Source organism: Bos javanicus, chromosome 24, assembly GCF_032452875.1.
Source record: "Bos javanicus breed banteng chromosome 24, ARS-OSU_banteng_1.0, whole genome shotgun sequence".
Lineage (NCBI taxonomy): Eukaryota > Metazoa > Chordata > Mammalia > Artiodactyla > Bovidae > Bos > Bos javanicus.
This window is the reverse complement of record NC_083891.1, coordinates 43039383-43063900: the sequence shown is the minus strand read 5'-3', so window position 1 is coordinate 43063900 and position 24518 is coordinate 43039383. Positions and strand designations below refer to the sequence as shown.

Below are 24518 nucleotides of genomic sequence, written 5' to 3'. Positions count from 1 at the left end.
AGTTCATACAAAAATATTGTTTATATTAGATAATTTCTTTCTTTCTAGTATTAAGAGTAGTTGTGTGGTGGTGGACGGCACCATATCTTCTGAACGTTTACTCTTGATTCTTAAAAACGCTGTACAACTTGGTACTCTTCACCCTTGTATAAATTCTATTTTTAAGGAAAAATGGTAATCATGAACTTCCATTCTAAGAAGCACTTTGTTTTTTATTATAAGATGTTCAACATAATTGTTGGGATTTGACAGCATTTGTATTTTCAGATGTTATCCATTAACTTACTTTCTAAATGCAGGTTGAGGAAGTTAAGTGATGTGCTCAAATTCATATTGGTAACTCTGAATCAAATCCTGGTCTTTTAACCTCTAGCCTTTGTGGAAAGGAACAGATTTGGTTTGATTTGGAATCATGATTCCTTCCATTTCTGGATGAGTGACCTTGAATAAGTTCCTTAATTTCCCTGAGTTCAACCTTCTCATCTGTAAAATGAGAATAGATCACTTTTCTCCCATGGGATGGAGGTTTAAATGAGATGGTATGTGTAAAGTGCCTAATGCAAGGCTTGATAGGTAGCAAATACTCAGTAAAATTTCATTCCCTCCCTCCCCTGATCTTGTGGTCCTTTCACAGCACCATGGTACTTCTGTATTTTTTTACCCGGAATTGAAACACATGTTGAGTTTATGGATTCTCAGCCTATGCACTGACATTTTTGACTGAATAGCTCTTTGTTGTGGGCGCTCTCCTGTGCCTGTGTAGGGTGTTGAGCATCATCCCTGGTGTCTGCCCACTAGATTGCTGGTCATCACCCGCCCCCTCTCCCAGCTGAAGTCTCCAGGCTTGGCCCGCTGTCCCTGGTTGAGAACCCCTGGTCTGGGAGGTGACAGGTGGTATTTGTGGGGAATCTTTCTGCTGGTTACTGTTCCTCTGCCGTTGTTGAATAGTTGGTTCTTACCACTATCAGCAGTGTCACTCCATTTAGTCCCATAGAAAGAAATAGCACTTCCCATTCATTCTTGACTGGTTTTGGAATTGAATATAGCAGCAGTAATTGATTTTAGTCCTTGTTTTCTTTTAATAGTATCAGTACATACAGAACATCCCCATTTGGGTTGAATTAAAAGGTTAGAAATGCATTGTAAGAGAAATAGAAAAATGTAGGAGGCATGGAAATGAAACCAATATTAGAAGGAAACAAGAATGGATAATTTTATTTAGCATTCAGATGTAACTTTAAGTCATTTACTAATGTGTCCATGATAGTAGTGTGATATAGGGCTGAAGGAGATTAAAGAAGAAGGAAAAATTAGTTCTTTAGAGAATATTTTAAGAGGCAGAAAATTATATTATGAATCAGGATCTTAAAATGGGTACTATGTTTATGAAGTATTTCTGTGATGACAGGAAGGTGATTTGTTGGTTAGAATCAAGAGGGTATGTGATTTATCTTAGGTGGCTTACTTAAAATTTTAATTTTCCCCAGTGTTTATGTGTTTGTAGTCATAAAAAGACCTTATTGCCTGGTAAAAATTTCTTATATACATGTTGATGAAGTTTTCATTCACATCATTAATTCAGAAGTTAGACACTCACGCAGGCTCCTGATACACTATCTGCTATTTATCACCGGTGCACTTGACTGACCTTCAGACAAGTTTTAATATACCCGTTCTTTAGAGAGTAGTCATTGATAGGATTTAGGTTGTATTCCCGGCTCCGCTAGAGTAGAATGTGTTTTTCCTGGGATCCACAGGAGTTATTAACAGTAGTTCTAGAGCTGAGAACTGCTGTATGATCTTAGCAGCCCTGTGGATTTTAAATATCCATCTGATGAAAATACTTGTTTCAGATTTGGTTTCAAAATTTTTGATGTACGTTTAGCTTTAGATATATAAAGAACACTTTCAAAATTATGAGCACATCTTGGTTTAAAATAATGGTAAGATTGGTAATAGGTTTTCCCAGGAAGAACAGTGGAATGCATATTATTAAAGACATCACTTGATGTAGGGGCCACTGGGGCTTTGTTTGGAATTTGAGAAGAGATGTGATCAGTGAGGCTTCTCAGCAGGGTTCATGCCATTTGGTGGGTATTGAATAAGATCCTTTTTGAATTTAAAGAGAGACAGTAGTGAAAACATGTTTAAAAACATTAATTTTTGTCAAAGTAGTGAAAAGTAGTGAAAGGTCAAAGTAGTGAAAACATGTTTTAAAACATTAATTTTTTTTACTCTTGATATTTTTTCTTGAGTGTACGCATCCTTATTGTTAAATGAAAGGAATACTTGAGATGTATGTGACCAGGGTAGAGGTCAGGGGTGAATGACAGTGTTATGGGTTGGTGAAATACCTTGTCATTTATATCAACAGATAAGAATTATTACATTTGAACAATATGTCCAGATACGTGGGCTTAATTCAATTTTAAAAACATGCATTGAGTCCTTTCTACAGATACAAAACTTGTGCACGTGGTGTTCAAGTTTCCATGGGTGATGTAAATGGTTTAGTCATTATAGAGGAGAAAATAGAACATAAACAGAGTGACCAGTTTACCATGAAGCTAACACAGCTGAACTTGGAACCTGCTTCTCACACAGTCCCCTTCCAGGCCTCTGGAAGGGGTTTTAACCATGTGTTGAGATGATTGTTTGCAAGATTAAGATATTTTAGCTGTAATCAGTTAAGATTGCTGTCATCGTTGGCTCCAGTTTACTTTCCAACAACCAAAATCCCATAGACAGAGGAGCCTGGCAGGCTACATTCCATAGAGTCACAGAGTTTATCATGACTGAGCCCACACACACACACACAACCTTCCACTTGGGTCTTGTGAGAGTGGCCACAGACACTTTTGGAAGAGATTTTGGAATAATGAGAGCCCGATGTGGCTCAGATTTAGATAAAGAACCTGCCTGCAATGCAGGAGACCCAAGTTTGATCCTTAAGTCAGGAAAATCCCCTGGAAAAGAGAATGGCAACCCACTCCAGTATTCTTGCCTGGACAATTACATGGACAGAGGAGCCTGCCGGGCTACAGTCCATGGGGTCGCAGAGAGTCGGACACCACTGAGCAACTAACATTAAGGTCTGGAAATAATTGGTTTGTGGTTCTGTATCTGTATTTCTGCCTCATGCAGAGGGTGGGCAAGTATTAGTCATATATAGATACTGGTTCCTAAGTAAGTTGGGACTCTGTGGGGAAGCTCTTTGTTTTACTAAGAGTTTTTGACTAAGTTTAGAAGGAAAAAAATCATTGATCTGCCAAGGACTGTGGGTTGATAAGAGACAGTGAGTTGCACTCTGCCTGTCTTGTCTGTAAACTCGAAATCACATTCCTACTCAATTTCTGCACAATGGCAACAGTTCCCATCCCACCTTCACAGTGTCACTGAGTCGTATGGTATTTCCCGTTTGCTTCCTGTTGGCTAAGTAGAAAAAAGGAAACTTCCCTCTCCCAGATACAGTACTTGTTTAAAACTATGAGGAAGATATCCCTGTTGCCAAATAGCCAAATGTAATTTTTTTAAAGTAATTTAAAAAACGAGATAATTTTAGAAGAAAAGTTGTAAAGATAGTGCAGAGGGTTCCTGTGTGCCTCTACCCTGTTCCCTCCATGTTAACATCTTATATTTCTGGGTACATTTGTCAAAACTAACCATCAGCATTACTGTTAACTAAACTCCAGACTTCATTTGGATTTCGCTAGTTTTCCATTTGTGTCATTTTTCTGTTCCACAGTCCCACCCAGGACAGCAGAGTGCATTTAGTCATTATGGCTCACTAGTCTCTTCTGCTCTGTGGCAGTTTCTTAGACTTTCCTTGTTTCTCATGACCTTCACAGTCTTGAGGAGGGTTGGCTGGGGGTTTTACAGAATGTCCTTCTGTTTAGGTTTGCCTGATGTTTTCTTGACTGGACTGACGTTTTGCACTTGTGCAGAGAGTTACTAGGAAGGGGCAGGGCTCCCCTTGTCACATTGGACTTGGGCATGTGGTGTCCAGACAACACCTCTAGCAATGTGAACCTTGTTTGCCAGGCTTCTCCACTAAAATTTTTACTGTTTTTGCCTCTTCTATACTTAAACCTTTGAGCTGCATTCACTGGGGCCTCCTTCTGAAGTGGTGAATATTTACTTAGTATTTTTTGAAATTCTTTTGTAAGGAAGATTTGACTCTTCTCCCTGTTTGCTTATTTATTCTATCATTTATTAAGTCTGGAATCTTGTATATTTTATACTTTGTTACCTATTACCAGGTTATTTCTTTGGTTGCTCCAGTTGTTCCAACTGTGGCCATTGGAGGTGCCTTTGTGTTGGCTCCTGTGTCCCTCTATGCCCCTCCCTCTTGTGTTAAGCACTTACTTTCTGCACTACACAGTGTTTCAGGGCTTATCCTATATATTTTCTGCCCCAGCCCTGGAATCAGATGTATCTCCAAGGAGCTCAGGGGTGGTGTCCCTGTTGCTACTGAGGTTGTTTTATTTTTAATACAGAAGAAGAATAAAGTGGTAGAAGGCTTCATTACTTTCATTGTTCAGATTTCGTTAGATTTGAAAAGCATGTCTGTCTGGTACCTCGCCTTTACTGGCTTGCACCACTGTCTGCCTGTATATTCATTCCTCTGTTCAGCGGTTGTTTACTAAATACCACAGAGCCAAGTTGAATAGGAAGATTCAGAGAGCAGTCTGCCCAAGCTGTTTATCATAAGCCAGCGATACCTGGGAGCTGAAGCCAGAGGAGCCTGTATTGGGGTACAAACTTGGATGGACTGGAGCTGATGGGAGGTCAGTGAAATGTGGCCTGGGGTCAAGTCTGGATTAACTGAGATACTTGGATGCTCAAGAACTGGTTTGGGATAAATCTTGGGGACATCCTTCTTGCATCTCTGGGCTAGAGGTGTCCCCGAAGCAGCAGCAGAACCATGCAGAATGGTGACTGGTAGCACAGCTACCAGATGCGAGGTAGTTCCCTGTTTTGTGAACATTGTCTTCATTACAGCTCTGAAGTGCAACATGCAGATAAAATGTACTCATCCTGATGTCTTAAACCAAACAAAAGAGATGAAAACTAAGTATCATTGGGCAAAATGGTTTTTGGTGTTGTCTACATACTTTACACCATTACATGGGATCTTGATTACTTAGAGACTAGAAAAATACTTATAAATATAAATAGTAGTGCAAGTTTATTAGGAAATGTATAATGTTTTCCCTACTTCTAACTTCTATTAAATTATTTTTGAGTGGCAGTATAATAAGGTCAGGACTAGACAAGATTTTTTTTTTTCTTGCATGGCTTTTGAGTTTATTCAACTTATCTGGTCCAGACTTTGCTGTTCTCAGGGCAATATCTAACTGGGATTCTATTGATTTTAAATAGACATACTATTTTGCTGCTTGCACTGTCCTCATTATACAAAGAAAATACATCAAGAAAATGTTATACCAGATTTTTATGCAATTTGAGCAGGTTTCACCTAGGTGCTCAAGAGTTCAAAGCCGTTTTTGGTTTTAGTGATGATAGGCTGGTAATCAGAATCTCTTAAAGACTCTTTGGTATGTGTTGTGTCTATTTGAAAATAATTAAATTATTTACTACTCCTCTCCTGTCTAAAAATCTAAGCACATCTAGTAGACTTGCTGGGTTGTTGCATTTGTCTCTTGGGTTTTGGTAGCTATGCCCAAGCAGTTTTACAAAGTGCTGGTTCGTGTTTACCTTTCTTACTAGCAGTGTATCTGTTGCTCTGCATCCACCCTAATACTTGGAAATGTGGTTAACAAATGAGAAGTGTAGCTATTTGGGTTGTACATATCTTTTAAATCTTCTAATGGTTTGAATTTTCATTTATCTGATGGCTAGTCAGGTTGAGTGCTTTTTTATGTTTATTTTTCATAAGGATGAAAAGGACTTTTATGAAGTTCCTGTTCAGGTCTTTTGACCGTTTTTCTATTATTATTATTATTATTTTTAATATTTGGTCTCACCCACCTCTCTGCATGTGAAACTTAGTTCCCCAATCAGAAATTGAGCCTGTGCTCACTGCTCCTTTGGAAGGCAGAGTCTTAACCATTGGACTGCCAGGGAAGTCCCAGTTTTTTTTCATATATATATAAAAGTTAAGGTTGTAACTAACTTACTGGGATTAATTACATTCACAGTGTTTTACAACCATCACCACCATCTGTTTCCAAAATTTTTCATCACCCAAACTGAAACTGTAACCGTTAAACAATAATTGTCCATTCTCCTTTTTAAGCCCCTGGTAACTGCTAATCTACTTATGTTATGTTTTTTGTGTCTTCTTCTTTTCATATGTTCTGATTTTTGTGTACTCTGGATTCGAGCCATTTGCCAGCTATGTGTAACTTCTCCAGCTCTGTGACTTTCCGTCTCACCTTGTTAGTGTTGTGTTTTGATGAAAAGAAGTTTTTCACTGTTTCTGACATCACTCTCCTAGAAGTTTTGGTATATCATCACATTTTTATTATTAAGTTCAAGTATTTTTCAAATTTTCATTGTAATTTCTACTTTGATCCATGGATTATTCTGTCAATTTTTATTTCTATTGAGACTGTATTTTTAGGTGCATTAAAATTTAGAGTTGTGATAACTTCTTGGTAGATTGATCTGTTAGTCTGTGTGTTTATAGTTAACGTGTGTACAGTTACATTGGCTTTCTTTGACTAAAATATACTCAGTATGTTCCTTTTCCATTATTTCACTATCACTTTTTAATGTTCTTACATTTAAGGTGTGTCTTTTACAAGGAGGATATAGTTTGGATTTGTTTTTTATCTAATGTAATCATACGTAATATAAGTTGGATTGTGTATTTTATTTACATTTAATATACTGATTTTTAAAATCAGTAATTTTCTTTCTTTATTTGGCCTCACCATTCAGCCTGTGGGATTGTAGTTCTCTGAAGTAAAAGCAATCTATAGATTCAGTGCAATCCCTATCAAGCTATCAACGGTATTTTTCAGAGAACTAGAACAAATAATTTCACACTTTATAATACAAAAAACCTCAAATAGCCAAAGCAATCTTGAGAAAGAAGAATGGAACTGGAGGAATCAACCTGGCCTGACTTCAGGCTATACTATAAAGCAACAGCCATCAAGACAGTATGGTACTGGCACAAACATAGAAACATAGATCAATGGAACAAAATAGAAAGCCCAGAGATAAACCCACGCACCTATGGACACCTTTTCTTTGACAAAGGAGGCAAGAATATACAATGGAGAAAAGACAATCTGTTTAATAAGTGGTGCTGGGAAAACTGGTCAACCACTTGTAAAAGAATGAAACTACAACACTTTCTAACACCATACACAAAAATAAATTCAAAATGGATTAAAGATCTAAATGTAAGACCAGAAACTATAAAACTCCTAGAGGAAAACATAGGCAAAACACTCTGTGACGTAAATCATAGCAGGATCCTCTGTGACCCACCACCCAGAGTAATGGAAATGAAAGCAAAAATAAACAAATGGGACCTAGTTAAACTTCAAAGCTTTTGCACAACGAAGGAAACTATAAGCAAGGTGAAAAGACAGCCTTCAGAATGGGAGAAAATAAGAGCTAACAAAGCAACTGACAAAGAATTAATCTCAAAAATATGCAAGCAACTCCTGCAGCTCAATTCCAGAAAAATAAGCGACCCAATCAAAAAATGGGCCAAAGAACTAAACAGACATTTCTCCAAAGAAGACATACAGATGGCTAACAAACACATGAAAAGATGCTTAACATTATCAGAGAAATGCAAATCAAAACCACAATGAGGTACCATCTCACGCTGGTCAGAATGGCTGCTATCAAAAAGTCTAACAATAAATGCTGGAGAGGGTGTGGAGGAAAAGGAACCCTCTTACACTGTTGGTGGGAATTCAAACTAGTGCAGCCACTATGGAGAACAGTGTGGAGATTCCTTAAAAAACTGGAAATAAAACTGCCATATGACCCAGTAGTCCCACTGCTGGGCGTATTCTCCGAGGAAACCAGAATTGAAAAAGACACATGTACCCCAGTGTTCATCGCAGTACTGTTTACAATAGTCAGGACATGGAAGCAACCTAGATGTCCATCAGCAGACGAATGGATAAGAAAGTTGTGGTACATATGCACAATGGAATATTACTCAGCTATTTAAAAGAATGCATTTGAATCAATTCTAATGAGGTGGATGAAACTGGAGCCTATTATACAGAGCGAAGTAAGTCAGAAAAACACCAATACAGTATACTAATGCATGTATATGGAATTTAGAAAGATGGTAGCGATGACCCTATATGCGAGACAGCAACAGAGACACAGATGTAAAGAACAGACTTTTGGACTCTGTGGGAGAAGGCGAGGGTGGGATGATTTGAGAGAATAGCAATGAAACATGTATATTATCATATATGAAATAGATCGCCAGTCCAGGTTTGATGCATGAGACAGGTTGCTCAGGGCTGGTGCACTGGGATGACCCTGAGGGATGGGATGGGGAGGGAGGGTCAGGATGGGGAACACATGTACACCCATGGCTGATTCATGTCAATGTATGGCAAAAACCACCACAATATTGTAAAGTAATTAGCCTCCAATTAAAATAAATTAAAAATAAAGGGAGTGAAAGTCGCTCAGTCGTGTCCAACTCTTTGCGGCCCTATGGACTATATATATAGTCCATGAAATTCTCCAGGCCAGAATACTGGAGTGGGTAGCTAGCCTTTCTCTTCTCCAGGGGATCTTCCCAATCTAGGGATCGAACCCAGGTTTCCCACATTGTGGGCAGATTCTTTACCAGCTGAGCCACAAGTGAAGCCCAAGAATACTGGAGTGGGTAGCCTATCCCTTTGCCCCTGGATCTTCCTGACCCTGGAATTGAACCCGGGGCTCCTGCATTGCAGGCGGATTCTTTACCAATTGAGCTATCAAACCCAGGCCCCTTGCAGTGGCATTAGTGTAAATATAATAAGGATTTGACTAGTGTCAAGTATATGGAAAGGCTGTATCCCTAATAATAATAAGATTTAGTGGTCCATATTTAGCTTCTGAAAACTGACTCTTAGATGTTTTTATATTACTTGTGCTAGAGCACTTTTTAAAGAAATTGAGTCAGTTTTTTCCCCTTGTATTTCCCATTTTCTCTGCTGACTAATCTAATTGGAAGTCAAATTCCTATCTAGTATACTCCCTTAGTAGTTTATATTTCTGAGAGATATAGATATATATGGAAATATATGATGAGTAGTGGTAGAATGCCAGTGACAGTCCCCATAGGTTGTCTGGTCCTGGCTTTGCCATATCTTCCTGGATTTTAGTGAAATAGCATGTTAGAGGAATCCCCATTCATGTCTTCATGTATTCGTTTCACCAGTACTTGGGTGTCTTCTAAGTGTATTGGACTAAATGTTGAAGATACAGAGGGAAAGGAAGTGCATTCATACCTTCAAGAATGTCACAGGAGCATAAATTAACACTTACAGTCTAATGATTCCAAATAATAGAGACATACAGAAAGCTGTGTGAGTCCAGGGAGAGAGGGACTGACTCTGCTGGTGTGACATCAGGCAGGTTTCACAGGGGAGCTCTATTGATGGGGTCTGATCCGAGCAGTGGGATCCTAGGAGAAGAGCATGCTCAGCAGAAGCAGCAGTCAGCACAGAGGCTTAGAAACGTGGGAGAACTGTCAGAGAGCAATAGTACACGAGTTGTGGTATGGCATGTGTGTGACACCCACGTCCCCATACCAAAAGCAGGCGCTGCGTAATCATTCATCACATTTTTGCTGCTAAATATAAGTATCTTTAGTTCTCAGCAGGGTGCCTCAGGCAGTCACTGCCAATTGTTTGGAGTTGGCATATGAGACTGAACCTGTCTGTCCTCTCTGCAGTGGGCGTCCACTGTGCCTGGAGTGTCGGATGTATGTGGGAAGGGTGGACGAGGAGATTAGCTGGAAAGGTATGCGGGAGGGCTCAGGTGATGAAGGCCTTTTTGTGCCTCACGACTGAGTTTGTATTTATAGTCTGTATAGGTGTTGGATAGTTACAGAACCATTTTAAGCAGGAAAATGATGTAAGCAGACTCCTCTGTTTGGGAAGATAAACTTTGTAGAAGATGGATTGAACTGAGTAAGCTGAGGGCAAAGACACCACTGGCCATTTCATACTATCATTAGGTCTTAGCAGCCTCTAAGTTACCAAACCAGTTAGGAGTATTATGGCTCTTCAGACCAGAGGTAATGAAATAGGGAGAAAGAGTCTGAGGGTGATTTAAGAAATAGAATGGCACATGGCTATTTAGCTTTTGACGTGGCAGTGGGAAGAAGGAAGGAATCTTGGGAGGCTCTCGGGCTTATCGCCTGGGTGCTTACGGGGTAGGAAGATGGTGACTTAACTCTTGCTGGAAACTAAGTTGGCCCAGAAAAAATATTTTTCTTATGGAGTCATGTTGATTCCTATCAAGTTCCTTAGCTCTTCCGAAAGGTTGCAAATCAACTGTTTAATGTCACATGGTATTGTGGTAAGAACATAAAAAGTTGCCTGTAGAAGATGTGTTTTGATTCTTGGTCTAGAGACTGTCACTTAGTTCTAACCTCAGGCAATCCATATTACCCCTCTGACTCTATTTCTTTGTCTGTAAAGGGGAAATAATATATGACCAGCCCTTCTTACAAAATTGTTAGGAGAATCAAATGAGGAAATTTATGTGAGGGTATTTTGTCAACATACATATTGCACATATATTTTAACTGAGTCATTTCTTCCTTTTATAAAAAGATGAATGTTTCAAGATACTTTGATTCCAGATTGATAAAGAACTACTAAAACAGTCTTAAGTAAATATGTATATTTGGAGTCCGTAAAGTGATTCTTGAGTTTGAAAAAAATCTGGTGTTTTTCATATTGTAATTAGATCTTAGTTGCCTTAGGTCTTGCACTAGGGTTTTAGTATAGATTGTAAGGGTCTGAGAAGAGTTTAGCAGAATGTCAGAGAAAGTTAATTAGTGTTTGACCACCATGTATACTAGCTTTAAATTGAAAAATCATATAATATTCTTGAACTTAGCTTTTTTCACTTTATCACTTTCTAACTTGATAGTCACTTATTCACACTTTAATTTAGCCAGTTTAAATTCTTGGGAGAGTATTGGGGAGCTTATTTACGTTAATAGTAAAAAAGAATGTAAGTACAACTTTTTGCCCTGAACTGTTGGAACCAATTTCATTTGGGAACTGTAAGACAAGAAATAGTTTCGATTAAACACTTGGTTCATTCTGTTGTCTAATGTGTTTAAAATTAAGTTGTATTGGTGGGAAATGATGAAAATCTGTTTAAAAATTCTCTAATGATAGTTGCTCCCTAACTCTGACCTCCTTTCACGATTAAGAATCCTTTTGATTCTATTTGCATTTGAAGAACTTAGTATGTTATTCATAAAATACTCATAAAAGTGTATATATAGAGTAAAATTTAAATAGTGAGATTTTGCCTAGGTAGTTTTCATAGTGTAAATCAGATATACTCAGTCCCGATAGAGGATATGTGACTCACTGGGGCAGATGATCTGGATGGCAGTTTAGGGTGCTGTGTCTAAAGGACGTGCCTCTTGGCTAGGAGGGTCTTGGCCTTGAGCAGAGGCCACTGTGGGGAGGAGACTCTTAGGAGAATATGTTGATAGGAAGTACGAGAACATTTGGGATTAACACTTGCCAGTTGACTTTGTTTTATGATTTGCTGTCAATTTTGATTCCCCTCCAAGTTCTCCTTGTTCTTGAAGAAAGTGGTATAGTGCTGTGAGGTCTCATGAAATTTAGACAGTTACTGTCTGGATTAAAGTCACAAGGGGAATTTTTGTAACCCAAATCCACACTGTACATAAAAAGAACCACAACTCTGGTCATCTCATCCCAGCACAGGAGTGTCAGAAGTGTGGCCTCCGCAGGGCCCGTCCCTTCCGTGCCAGTGGAAATATCGTTGAGTGGTCCTGGGTTCCTACTTGCAGTCCCCCTCAGAACTCCTCTGGAGGCAGCATGCTGAACAGCCGCTACCCTTCAGCTAGAATCTGCACAGAAGGGAAACCTCTGTGCTATGCAGACTTTGAGTGTTGCCAAATTACGTGAGGTAGACAAAGATAATTTTTGACTTTTGTTGAAAATATGCTGAAACTGAAGTAATTATTTTCAGTGGAAAATACTTGTCATTTAATGATACTTGTTCCATGAGATAATATAAAGTTTAGTTAATTAAGGTTGCTAAATAGAAAGAAAAAAAAACACTGTTGATAGTTAGCAAAGCGTATTATCAGAACTTTCATTTCAGAACAGGCTGTTATATTTGGTTCTTCTGGTGCCACAGAATAGGTTGGGAGGGTTTGGTGGTGGAGCGGGGACAGACATTGGAGTGTTAGCTCTGTGAGGCTGTCAGCTGGTCTTACTGGTGAGCCCACAGAGCCAGCAGTATCATTGTAGACTCTAAGGTGTATAAATCAGACTGATGAACATTCCCTATAGGGTAAGTGTAGGGGTCCTGGGCTGGAGAGGAGGAGGAGTGAGTGAGGAGGGGAGGGAAAGAGGTCGAGATAAATGTGTATTTGAACTTAGGACGATGAGATTTAAGATGTGTAGACTGGGAAAATTAAGTTTTTTACTATCCAATGTAAATGTATGCTATTTACTCTTTTTGTTAAAACATTTTCATAAATGGTTCTCCTTTAAAATAACTTTATGTTTTAACCACCCAAGTTAACAGAAATACATAACTATACGTGCTGTCTGGTATTATGTCTCAGTGATGAGAAAATATTAATGTTTGTACGGCAAAATGTTATTCAGTCTGGTTATTCTTTAGTTGATCTTCTATTGGGAGAATTGCTAAATTAGTTATAGTGTTGTGTCTGTATATTATAGAAAAGCTACTGTTATATGTTAAATAAGAATTTAAACCATTTCTGCCTTAATTGAAATGATCACTGTACCTTTAAACTGGAAATGTATTTAGGGAAGACACCAAGAGTCTTTTAAAGACTTTTCTTATAAGTGTTCTAAATGGTAGCTTTTAAATGCCTTTAAAGTAAAGAAAGCAAGAAAAAGTATTTTTGTTTTAATTCTTTATATATGTGTAATATGTTTTATATTTTATTACAATTAAACGTATTCTTTCCATCTTTTTCTTGGTTATTCTCTTATGAAACTTTTTAAACTTATATCTCTGAGCAGGAACTTTTAGAATATTTGGTCACACTAGAACCTTTTTGTGGCACAGATTTTCACAGACATAATGAAGCTGTAGTCAGAATAACTCAGATTTGTCAGTGATTTAAAAAAAACACCCCAAATCCTCTGAAAAGTAACTTTTTGTATTTTTATTACAGGTAAAGTGGAATATTCACATTGTACAGAAACTGAGGTAAGAGAAATGTTAAAATATTTCTTAGTAATAACCCAGCTTTACACTTCTGTTTATACTATCTTGAGTACTGAAATATCTCACTGTGGGTTTTGGTTTTCTGATAAGGATGTGTTGAGAACAGGTATATATTTATTATATTTAGGAAGAGTAAAATGTAAATAAAAATCAGTTAATCATGTCCATATATTTAAAATATCAAGGTATGTTATAAAGATAAGCTTTATCATAATTTAAAAATTTTCCTGTGTTGTTTGTGAAATGGAGTTAAGATTCAGACCCCTTAACAAGAAATAGGGTAAGTTTTTAAAATAATCTGATCTAGTGTGTCATATAAATCATTAAAATGTGTTGGACTCCTGTGGAGTTGCTTTGGAGTGGGAAGAAATAGGGACTTAGGAAGTCATTCAGTAACATTACTGATGAATTAAATGTTTTGTCTTTGTATAAAAGTATGTTTATTATTTTTAAAATAATTTAAAATTCAGTTTGTGAAATTTAAGGGATTTCCATGTGGCTCCATATGTCCCTTGCAGAAATTTCAGTGGTAATGCTGAAGTATGAGGGCAGCATCAATGATTTATGTATATGTGGAGGTATTTTCTGTCTGGAGCTGTTACGTCATTACATGTGGAGTTTTAGGTCTTATGTTAATACCTAATTAAGAATTTAAGATGTTATTTTTCTAATTTTATAATGCATCTACAGGTTAATGTAAGTTTTATTAAATTTTGATTATTTTAAGTAAGATGCAAGCTTCCCAAGGGATTATATTGTATAACAAGCAAAAATACTTAATTTTTTGCATTCAGAAGTTATTCAACTTGTTTTATATTTTCTATTAAACTTTAGAAGTAGACATAATTTCTTCCAGGTTAGCAGAAAAAATATGCAAGAACTTAGTATTTTTGTTTTCTGACAGCTTTTTTAAAAAAAATTATTTTTATTTTATTTTTGGCTGTGCTGAGTCTTCAGTGCTGTGTGCTAGGGCTTTCTCTAGGTCCGGTGAGCAGGGGCTACTCTCTGGTTGTGGTCACGGGCATTTCATTGTGGTGACTTCTATGATTGTGGAGCACAGGATCTCAGGCTTAGTAGCTGTGGTGCTTGGACTTAGTTGCCCTGCAGCATGTGGAATCTTCCTGGACAAGGAATCTAATTTATGTCCTCTGCATTGGCAGGTGGATTCTTAACCACTGGACCACCAGGGAAGCCTTATTGTGACAACTTTTGATGTATTGTTCAATGTGATATAAAGGAGTGGGATACGATTTGAGTCAAAAAATAAAAGTTCTGTCTGTGGTTTCTGATTTGCATCTTTCTAGCTATGTAATTTTGAGCAACTAATTCTTTTTCTCTCATAATTTTGGCTTTCTTTATTAAATGTTAAAGATAATTTCTATTAATCTCATGGGTTGTGAAATTTCAAAGAGATTATATGGGTAAAAATGTTGTGTAAACTCTGAAGACACTTTTATTGATATCAAATTGATATAAATTAATCAACATTGATCTGCATTTAGGTAATGAAATGTGCTGACTTTACATACAAAGCATAGTCATAAGTCTCATTATATTTTGTTGCCATAAAATTAACATGGTTGTAACATTTTGTTTCACACTTGTTTGTGTAGGCATGTCACTCTGTCATTTCCTACATGATAGCTGTATCCTTTGATCCATAACTTATCATCAAAAGAATTGAAATCTAAACAGAACTCTTTTTCATAACTTTTTTTTTTTTTTTGGTCTAACTATTTGAAGAGGGAAAATCATGAGAAAATGAGAAGTTTGGTCTGATAGTTTACAAAGTGAGTTTGGAGTATCTTTTACAGTTACAGTGGTTTTTACCTCTAGGGAAGATATTGGGGTTTGGATGGCGATTTATCTTTATTACTTAAATTTTTTTGAAGTGACAAAGTCTCTTTGTATTACTTTGGTAATTAAAATAATAAAAAGGAGGGGCAGTAGGAGGAGTGGGAACTTTAAAAAAAACTTACTCTAGTGAAGAAATGGCAACCCACTCCAGTGTTGTTGCCTGGAGAATCCCAGGGACGGGAGAGCCTGGTGGGCTGCCATCTATGGGGTCGCACAGAGTCGGACACAACTGAAGTGACTTAGCAGCAGCAGCAGTGAAGAAGGAGGTAGTTTCAGTAGGAAGTTTTGTTTTTTAGGTTGAGAAAGATTGTACATTTGGTGCTGGTAATGGTAGTTTTCCCTGATGGCTCAGATGGTAAAGAGTCTGTGTTCAATGTGGGAGATCCAAGTTCGATCCCCTGGGTCAGGAAGATCCCCTGGAGAAAAGAATGGCAACCCACTGCAATATTCTTGCCTGGAAAATCCCATGGACTGAGGAGCTTGGCAGGCCCCAGTCCATGGGGTCGCAAAGAGTTGGACACGACTGAGCAACTAACACACACCAGTAATAGTAAGGGCTTCCTTTGTGCCTCAGTGGTAAAGATCCCCTGAAGGAGGAAATGGCAGCCCATTCTAGTATTCTTGCTGGGATAATCCTATGGACAGAGGAGCCATGGTGGTCGCAAAGAGTCAGACATGACTGAGTGACTGAGCATGCATGCACGCATGCAGTGGTAGTAAAGGGGAAGAGAGAGTGAGAAAGAAGTTGGGGGAGAGAGAAGGGGAAAGAAAGAGGGGGTGGGAAGAGAGGTGGAGAGGGAGAGATCCAAGGGAGAGTGGATGCCTGCCAATACCAGAAGTGGTTGCAGCTAGAGGTGGCCAGGCTACAGCGGTAGTTCTCCAAGGACAGTGGGGTTCTCCAAGGCTCTGGGGGGTTCTGACACCCTTTTGTGGTCAGATTATCTTCAGAGTATTACTGAGACATTATTTGTCCTTTTACTCTTATTCTGTCATGAGTGTGCAATGGTGTTTTCAGAGGCTTCATGGCTGCACGACCTTGACTGTCCTATTGGAGTGGCTGCAGAAGAGCAGGTGTAGCTGGATTTTATTAAGCATAACCTTTTACCACCCCTTTCACTATTTTATTGACTTTCTTTTTTTTGCCACCCTGAGTGGCATGTGGGATCTTAGTTCCCCTGCTGCTGCTGCTGCAAAGTCGCTTCAGTTGTGTCCGACTCTGTGCAACCCCATAGACGGCAGCCCACCAGGCTCCCCCGTCTCTGGGATTCTCCAGGCAAGAACACTGGAGTGGGTTGCCATTTCTTTCTACAATGTATGAAAGTGAAACGTGAAACTGAAGTCGCTCAGTCGTGCCCGACTCCTAGTGACCCCATGGACTGCAGCCTACCAGGCTCCTCTGTCCGTGGGATTTTCCAGGCAAGAGTACTGGAGTGGGGACCAAATCTGAGTCTCCTGCATTGAAAGCTCAGAGTCTTAACCACTGAACCACTCGGGAAGTCTATTTTTTTGGAAAATTTTTAGCGTTTCTTTCTATAAAAATGTTACATGTATTAACATATTTAATAGCATTATTTTTCTTTAATCATTTTATTAAAAAATTTTATTGGAGTGTAGTTTTACAATGTTGTATTAATTTCTGCTCTACAGCAATATTATTTTTGAACAATTTAATTTGAACAATTCAATAAAAAACTCTCAGTTTTAATTTCTGATACAGTAAATGTTTGATTATAGCTCATAGACACAAAAGCTCCTTGGACTCCCTGGTAATTTTTGAAAGTAAAAGGGCCCCAAAACTAACCAGTTAGAGTTGGGCTGGGTCTGGAGAGCAGAGGGACTTCTTCCTGAGAAATGGAGTTGAGGGTTGGGAGAGGTCAAACCAGAGCCCTAAGCTGGGTTGGTGGAAAGCGAGGAAAGCCATGGCATGTGGATGAAGCCAAAATTTTTTACTTTAATAAGCAAATTAACTTTTTCTTACACTGTTGTTTCTATTTTTTTGAATATATAATTTATATACAGTAGAATTTAAACTTTTTAGTTAAAATTCTTTAAGTTTTGACAAATACCATCACTACAGTCAAGTCTTATCATCCCCTAGGGTCCCCCCACTCCTCTTTGTTGTCTTCCCCCCATCCCCAACCCCCCAGTAACCACTAATCTGTATTCCGTCACTTTGGTTTTGGGGAGGACCTGTAATGTACACAGTGTGTTACCTACCTTGGCCTCCTCTCTGGGAGTGGTCGTTTATAAACTGTCACATGACTGACCTGTAGTTGGAATTTTCTTGTCAAGGGAAGTGGTTCCAATTCACAGTTTAGGAAAACTTTCACTCCTAGTTTACAAGTTTTTCCTTCTGCCATTACTTAAATACTCTTGCGGGTGATACTCTTATATTTGAAGAAAAGGCTAAGCACTTAAAAATACTCAAACATAAAAAAGATTGGAATTTCAAAGTATCTTAATTGAGACTTTTTCCTTGTTTTTAGCTTTCTAAATTTCATTCCATTCTGTCTTCTATTAACTACAGTTAATTATGTAGCACTCAGAGGCCCTTTCCCTTTAGCAGGCAAGAAGGTTGAATGAGTAACCAGAACAATCCTGTTCTGTTCTCCTTGATGGATTTGCTGTATTTTATGTGAAATTGGTTAAAGTGTTATATTAAGTTAGATAACTTTTGTTGATCCTTTAATCTTGATAGAGCTAGTTCGTAAAAATCATAGCATAGCAGAAAGTGTAAGCTTTACTGAGGGGAAGTATGGAAAAGATTTATATTCCTATCTTAGAAATAAAGTTCATATTTATGAAGTTCAAATAAAGTACCATATATAAGTACTTACTATCTTTCATTCCCACATCTTTAAAAAACACTTTAGCCTCCTCTGTGCTGAGTACTGTTAGATACCTTAATTTAATCCTCACAACCAGGTTATGAAGTGCGTTCTATTACTAATGAAAGCTGAGGTATGGCGAGGTTGAGGGACTTGCCCTGGGCTGTACAGCCAACGTGTTGCACAACCACCTCTCTTAGCTCTTTTCTGTTTGTCTGAATCCAATCCTTGGTTGTCTGCATCTGCAGAACGCTGACAATTTTGTGCCCATAAAATTGTCCTTGTCCTTTATGTTTCTCACCTGTGACTCATTTGGTCTTGGCCTTATGCAGTGAGGGAATACAATCGTGTTGGGTGGAAACCAGACAAAGAAGGAACAGACTCTTGTCTATGAACCTCCAGCCCCACTGTTAAGTGAACACAGTCTGTACTGGAGCAATCTGTGAATTAGTCTGATTCTGAATTACTCAGAACGACTCAAGAATTTTGCTGCATATTTGAACCTCCTGGGAAATCGCACCTGGAATTAGTCTGCTTTGTGGGGAAACCCAGAGCTTTTGGAAATGAACCAAGGAACACATCAGAGGTAGTATTTGGACTTATTCCATTCTCGTTATATACAGATTTTGACAGAAACTGGACTATGTGAAAAATTTTCATGTTCCCTGCTGCTGCTGCTGCTGCTGCTAAGTCGCTTTAGTCGTGTCCGACTCTGTGCGACCCCGTAGACGGCAGCCTACCAGGCTCCCCTGTCCCTGGGATTCTCCAGGCAAGAACACTGGAGTGGGTTGCCATTTCCTTCTCCAATGCATGAAAGTGAAAAGTGAAAGTGAAGGCGCTCAGTCATGTCTGACTTTGTGCAACCCCATAGACGGCAGCCTCCCAGGCTCCCCCGTCCATGGGATTTTCCAGGCAAGAACACTGGAGTGGGGTGCCATTGCCTTCATGTTCCCTGAACAGCCTAAAATAAACTGCCAAAGGTAGTATGTGGGTGCTGACTGCTTTAACAGAGTACAATACAAAATAAAACAAAAAAACCCATTTTTGTTTAAAAAAATTTTTTTTTGGCTGTGAGACTTGTGGGATCTTAGTTCTCTGACCAGGGATTGAACCCAGGTCCTCAAGTAGTGCAAGCGCAGAGTCCTAACCATTGGACTGCCAGGGAATTTCCCCATTTTGTCTTTAGCTGAATTAGCCCCTGTACTTTGATTTTACATCTGGCTCATGTAGACTCACAGTGATAATTTGATGAGTAGTCCTTTTTTAAATTGACATTTGATAGCCCTGAATTAATTTCAAAAGTAACTGAAAAATTAGCATGAAAGAAGTATGTACTATTTTTACAGAAATATTTGCGTAAACTGTAGCTGCACAGTGAGCCTGTTTTATATGGTTGTAAAATTAGTATTTGATACCAAACTAAGTAGATCTAAGAATATCTAGCGGAAATATAAAGGAATTACTATCAACCTACCCTTTTATTGGAAGGCTTTGTCTGATCTAAAATCTTGATATAAGTGTTTATAAATAGGATTGTGTGGCAAGAAGTTAAAATGATATGTGTTCTTTAAAAGGGTTGGGAGGGTAAATGTTATTTAATTGTTGGTGACAACAGCATTTTCTCCTTGGTCAGCAAGCTGAAAGGAACAAGAAGTACACACATTCTGCTTCCTCTTTTTGGATTAAAGACCTCAAACATGCCTGATTTTATATGGCTGTTTGATTGACATTAACTTATATGGCCTGGAAATTGGTTTGTGTGTCCTTAGGGTAAATTGTGTCTACCCATGAATTGTTACTTCTGAGTGTCAGTACTAACAGAGGTTGGTAGTGAGATATTGATGATGTGATAAATAGTTAAATCTCCAGTTAGATTTTGTGTATCTTCATATGCAAACTGGAGCCATTGTGGCAACTCCTCTGACTCTCTCCCCTGTCTCCTCTGTCCTTTCTCTCTCTTCTCCGTCTGTCTCAGATAATATTTGTTACCAAAATGGCCTTTCTCTGGTAGTCATAGATGTCTTAAATCCTGGCAACATTGTTTGACCATAGGACACAAAATTTATAACAAGTAGTGTTCCTTTGTACAGTTTTTACTGTGTTTGAAGACCAGTGACAGTTGTACTCTGTCTCGCAAAGGATTTCAGAGTAACCAAATTATCTGAGATTAAACATTTTATTCCTGAAGGAACAGAAAATTTACCTTTCAAGTAATTTAAGCACTTCTAAGTACTTGGATAATAGAGTAGAAAGTTTTCTTAATAATTTGCCTTATCCAGGGACCAGGTCAATCTGCTTTAATGAATAGCTTGAATTTTAAATGTTTTTAAGATGAAACAATTTTTTTTTTATTTTGATAGGATCAAAGTGGGAATGGGCTCGACTTTTATTTTCTTTTCAAAGTACCTTTATTCATTTGTAGAAATTGCTTATTGTATTTTATATCACAGATACAGAGAAGAATGTAAAAGTAACTTCATACTCTACTATCTAGTTATAATGACTGTTTAGAATATTCTTCTAGACATCTCTTCCTATATGTACATGGTAGAGGTGATTTACCATTGAGCATCCTTTATGTGCTGCTCTTAGGAGTATGTGCATCTTTACATAAATGACAAACTTGGCTTTAAGGAGTCAGCCAGGCTGATGGAAAGGGTTTAGACATGAAGTGGAACTTTCCAGGCAAAAGGACATCATTGTGAAGTGTCAGAGAGCAAGCTGTTTTTGAAACTAACAGAACAGCAGGATGCCAGCATGGTGTGTGTGAGGGGAAGGTGTAGGAATTGGAGGGGAACAAGTGATGCCAGTTCTCTTTTTTAATGTTAGATCAATGATTTTTTTTTTTTAATTTGAGTCTGCTGGATCTTAGTTGCCAAGTGTGGGGTCTTCATTGCAACATGTGGAATCTTTAGTTGCAGCATTTGGGCTCTTAGTTTTGGCATGTGGGATCTACTTCCCTGACCAGGGATCAAACCCTGGTCCTCTGCATTGGGAGCATGGAGTCTTAACCACTGGACCACCAGGGAAGTCTGGTGCAAGGGCTTATATGCTGTATTAAAGATTGTATGTAGGTCCAGTTTCTCCTCAAGGGAAGAAACATTTCTTTCTGAAATTTTCTTCTGTTTCACAGGGTCATTCTTCATTTGCTGTTTGCATGTAGTTTGGCAGGGAAATGTGAATACGTATATACATTTCATCAGTTAATACATCATTTTAATTGAACTATTTTTGTAATCATATCAGTAGAGTTGCACGAATAGGTTTGGGAACAGACCCAACTGATGTGTGGTAAAAGTTCAGCTCCCCTACCAAGTAACCTGAATGCACTGATGACTCATGTCTAGTAATTGTCATGGAGATCAGTCAGTCTGGTTGCTAGAGGACTGGGAACTGTGAGATAGGTCAGTCAGCTAGATAAAGGCTGCTTAAGAGAGCTTCTGCTGTTTCGAGTGGTGTCTTTTAACATCTTCCCTCAATTTGGTAGAGGTTTTACTATATTTGGAAGATATTTAAAAGATACTTAAAAGAAAAATTTGGTATCAGTAAATATGGGTATTAGTGTTGTGATAATTACCTAATGTCTTTTGATGATTAGTGTTTGTTAATTTTTTGTTAGAAGTTTACTAAAATGTAATTCACAAACTTTACAAGTCAACAGACCATTTTAAAGTGTGTGACTCATTGGTCTTTGGTATTTTCACAGAATTATGCAACCATCACCACAATCACTTTTAGAACATTTTTGTCAGCTCTGAAGGAAATCGGGTGCCATTAGGTATCTTACCCATCTTCCACCCTATCAGCCTCCAGCAATTCAGTTCAATTCAGTCATTCAGTCATGTCTGACTCTTTGCGACCCCATGGACTGTAGCACACCAGGCCTCCCTGTCCATCACCAACTCCCAGAGTTTACTCAAACTCATGTCCATTGAACTGGTGATGCCATCCAACCATTTCACCCTCTGTCATCTCCTTCTCCTCCCGCTTCAGTCTTCCCCAGCGTAAGGGTCTTTTCAAATGAGTCAGTTCTTAGCATCAGGTGGGCAAAGTATTGGAGTTTCAGGTTCAACATCAGTCCTTCCAATGAATATTCAGGACTGATTTCCTTTAGGATGGACTGGTTGGATCTCCTTGCAGTCCAAGGGACTCTCAAGAGTCTTCTCCAACGCCACAGTTCAAAAGCATCAATTCTTCAGTGCTCAGCTTTCTTTATAGTCCAGCTCTCACATCCATACATGACTACTAGAAAAACCAACCATAGCCTTGACTAGACGGACCTTTTATGGCAAAGTAATGTCTCTGCTTTTTAATATGGTGTCTAGGTTGGTCGTAACTTTTCTTTCAAGAAGTAAGCATCTTTTAATTTCATGGCTGCAATCACCATCTGCAGTGATTTTGGAGCCCAAGATAATAAAGTCTCTCACTGTTTCCACATCTATTTGCCATGAAGTAATGGGACCAGATGGTGATCTTAGTTTTCTGAATGTTGAGTCTTAAGCCAACTTTTTCACTCTCCTCTTTCACTTTCATCAAAAGGCTCTTTAGTTCTTCTTCACTTTCTGCCATAAGGGTGGTGTCATCTGCGTATCTGGGGTTATTGATATTTCTCCTGGCAATCTTGATTCCAGCTTGTGCTTTATCCAGCCCAGTGTTTCTCATGATGTACTCTGCATATAAGTTAAATAAGCAATATACAGCCCTGACATATTCCTTTTCCTATTTGGAACCAGTCTGTTGTTCCATGTCCAATTCTAACTGTTGCTTCCTGACCTGCTTACAGATTTCTCAGGAGGCAGGTCAGGTGGTCTGGTATTCCCATCTCTTTCAGAATTTTCCACAGTTTGTGGTGATCCACCCAGTCAAAGGCTTTGGCATAGTCAATAAAGCAGAAATAGATGTTTTTCTGGAACTCTCTTGCTTTTTCGATAATCCAGCGGCAATTTGATCTCTGGTTCCTCTGCCTTTTCTAAAACCAGCTTGAACATCTGGAAGTTCATGATTCACGTATTGTTGAAGCCTGGCTTGGAGAATTTTGTGTATAACTTTGCTAGTGTGTGAGATGAGTGCCATTGTGATAGGTTGAACATTCTTTGGCATTGCCTTTCTTAGGAATTGGAATGAAAACTGACTTTTCCCAGTCCTGTGGCCACTGCTGAGTTTTCCAAATTTGCTGGCATATTGAGTGCAGTACTTTCACAGCATCATCTTTTAGGACTTGAAAATAGCTCATCTGGAATTCCATCACTTCCACTAGCTTTGTTTGAAGTGATGCTTCCTAAGGCCCACTTGACTTCATATTCCAGGATGTCCAGCTCTAGGTGAGTGACATACCATCGTGATTATCTGGGTCATGAAGATATTTTTTGTATAGTTCTTCTGTATTCTTGCCACCTCTTAATATCTTCTGCTTCTGTTAAGTCCATACTGTTTCTGTCCTTTATTGTGTTCATCTTTGCATGAAATGTTCCCTTGGTATCTCTAATTTTTCTGAAGAGATCTCTAGTCTTTCCCATTCTATTGTTTTATTCTGTTTCTTTGGGTTGATCACTGAGGAAGAATTTCTTATTTCTCCTTGCTCTTCTTTGGAACTCTGCATTCAAATGGGTATATCTTTCCTTTTCTCATTTGCTTTTCGCTTCTCTTCTTTTCACAGCTATTTGTAAGGCCTCCTCAGACAGTCATTTTGCTTTTTTGCATTTCTTTTTCTTGGGGATGGTCTTGATCCCTGTCTCCTATATAGTGTCACGAACCTCTGTCCATAGTTCAACAGGCACTCTATCATATCTAATCTCTTGAATCTATTTCTCACTTCCACTGTATAATTGTAAGGGATTTGATTTAGGTCATACGTGAATGGTTTAGTGGTTTTCCCTCCTCCTTCAATTTAAGTCTGAATTTGGCAATTATTTTCTTCATCTGTAGATTTGCTTATTCTGGACATTCCATGTAAGTGAATCATATAATATGTAGTTTTGTGTTACTGATTGTGATTATCATTTAACATAATGTTTTCAGGCTTCATCCGTGTTATGGCGTGTATCAGTACTTCATTCAAATGAATGGATATACCGTATATTTTTAATCTAATCATTAGTTGGTAGATGTTTACATTATTTCCATGTTTGAATAATGCTCTTACAAACATTTCTGTACAAGATTTTGTGTGGACATAAGTTTTTATTTCTCTTGGGTATATATGCAAGAGCAGAGTTGTTGGGTCAGCTGTTAACTCTGTTTTAACTTTTGAAAAACTGCCAAACCATTTATGAGAGTAGCTCCAGTATTTGACAGTCCCGCCAGTAGTCCTTGCTTAACACCTGTTGTCATCTTACTTTTTTATTCTGGCCATCTTGGTGGGTATGAAATGGCATGTGGTGATATGAATTTGCATTTCCCTGATGA

General features: G+C 38.4%; 1 protein-coding gene across 8 annotated transcripts in view; it reads left to right on the top strand.

Moving 5' to 3' along the window:
- The window catches only part of SPIRE1 (spire type actin nucleation factor 1), a 163807-nt gene that overhangs the window by 2374 nt on the left and 136915 nt on the right, over nucleotides 1-24518 (top strand). For all 8 annotated transcript variants that reach the window (XM_061399976.1, XM_061399972.1, XM_061399975.1 and 5 more), the window contains exon 2: nucleotides 13376-13410. In XM_061399976.1, coding sequence (XP_061255960.1) covers nucleotides 13376-13410 — 35 coding nt within the window. The remainder of the gene's footprint in view (nucleotides 1-13375; nucleotides 13411-24518) is intronic.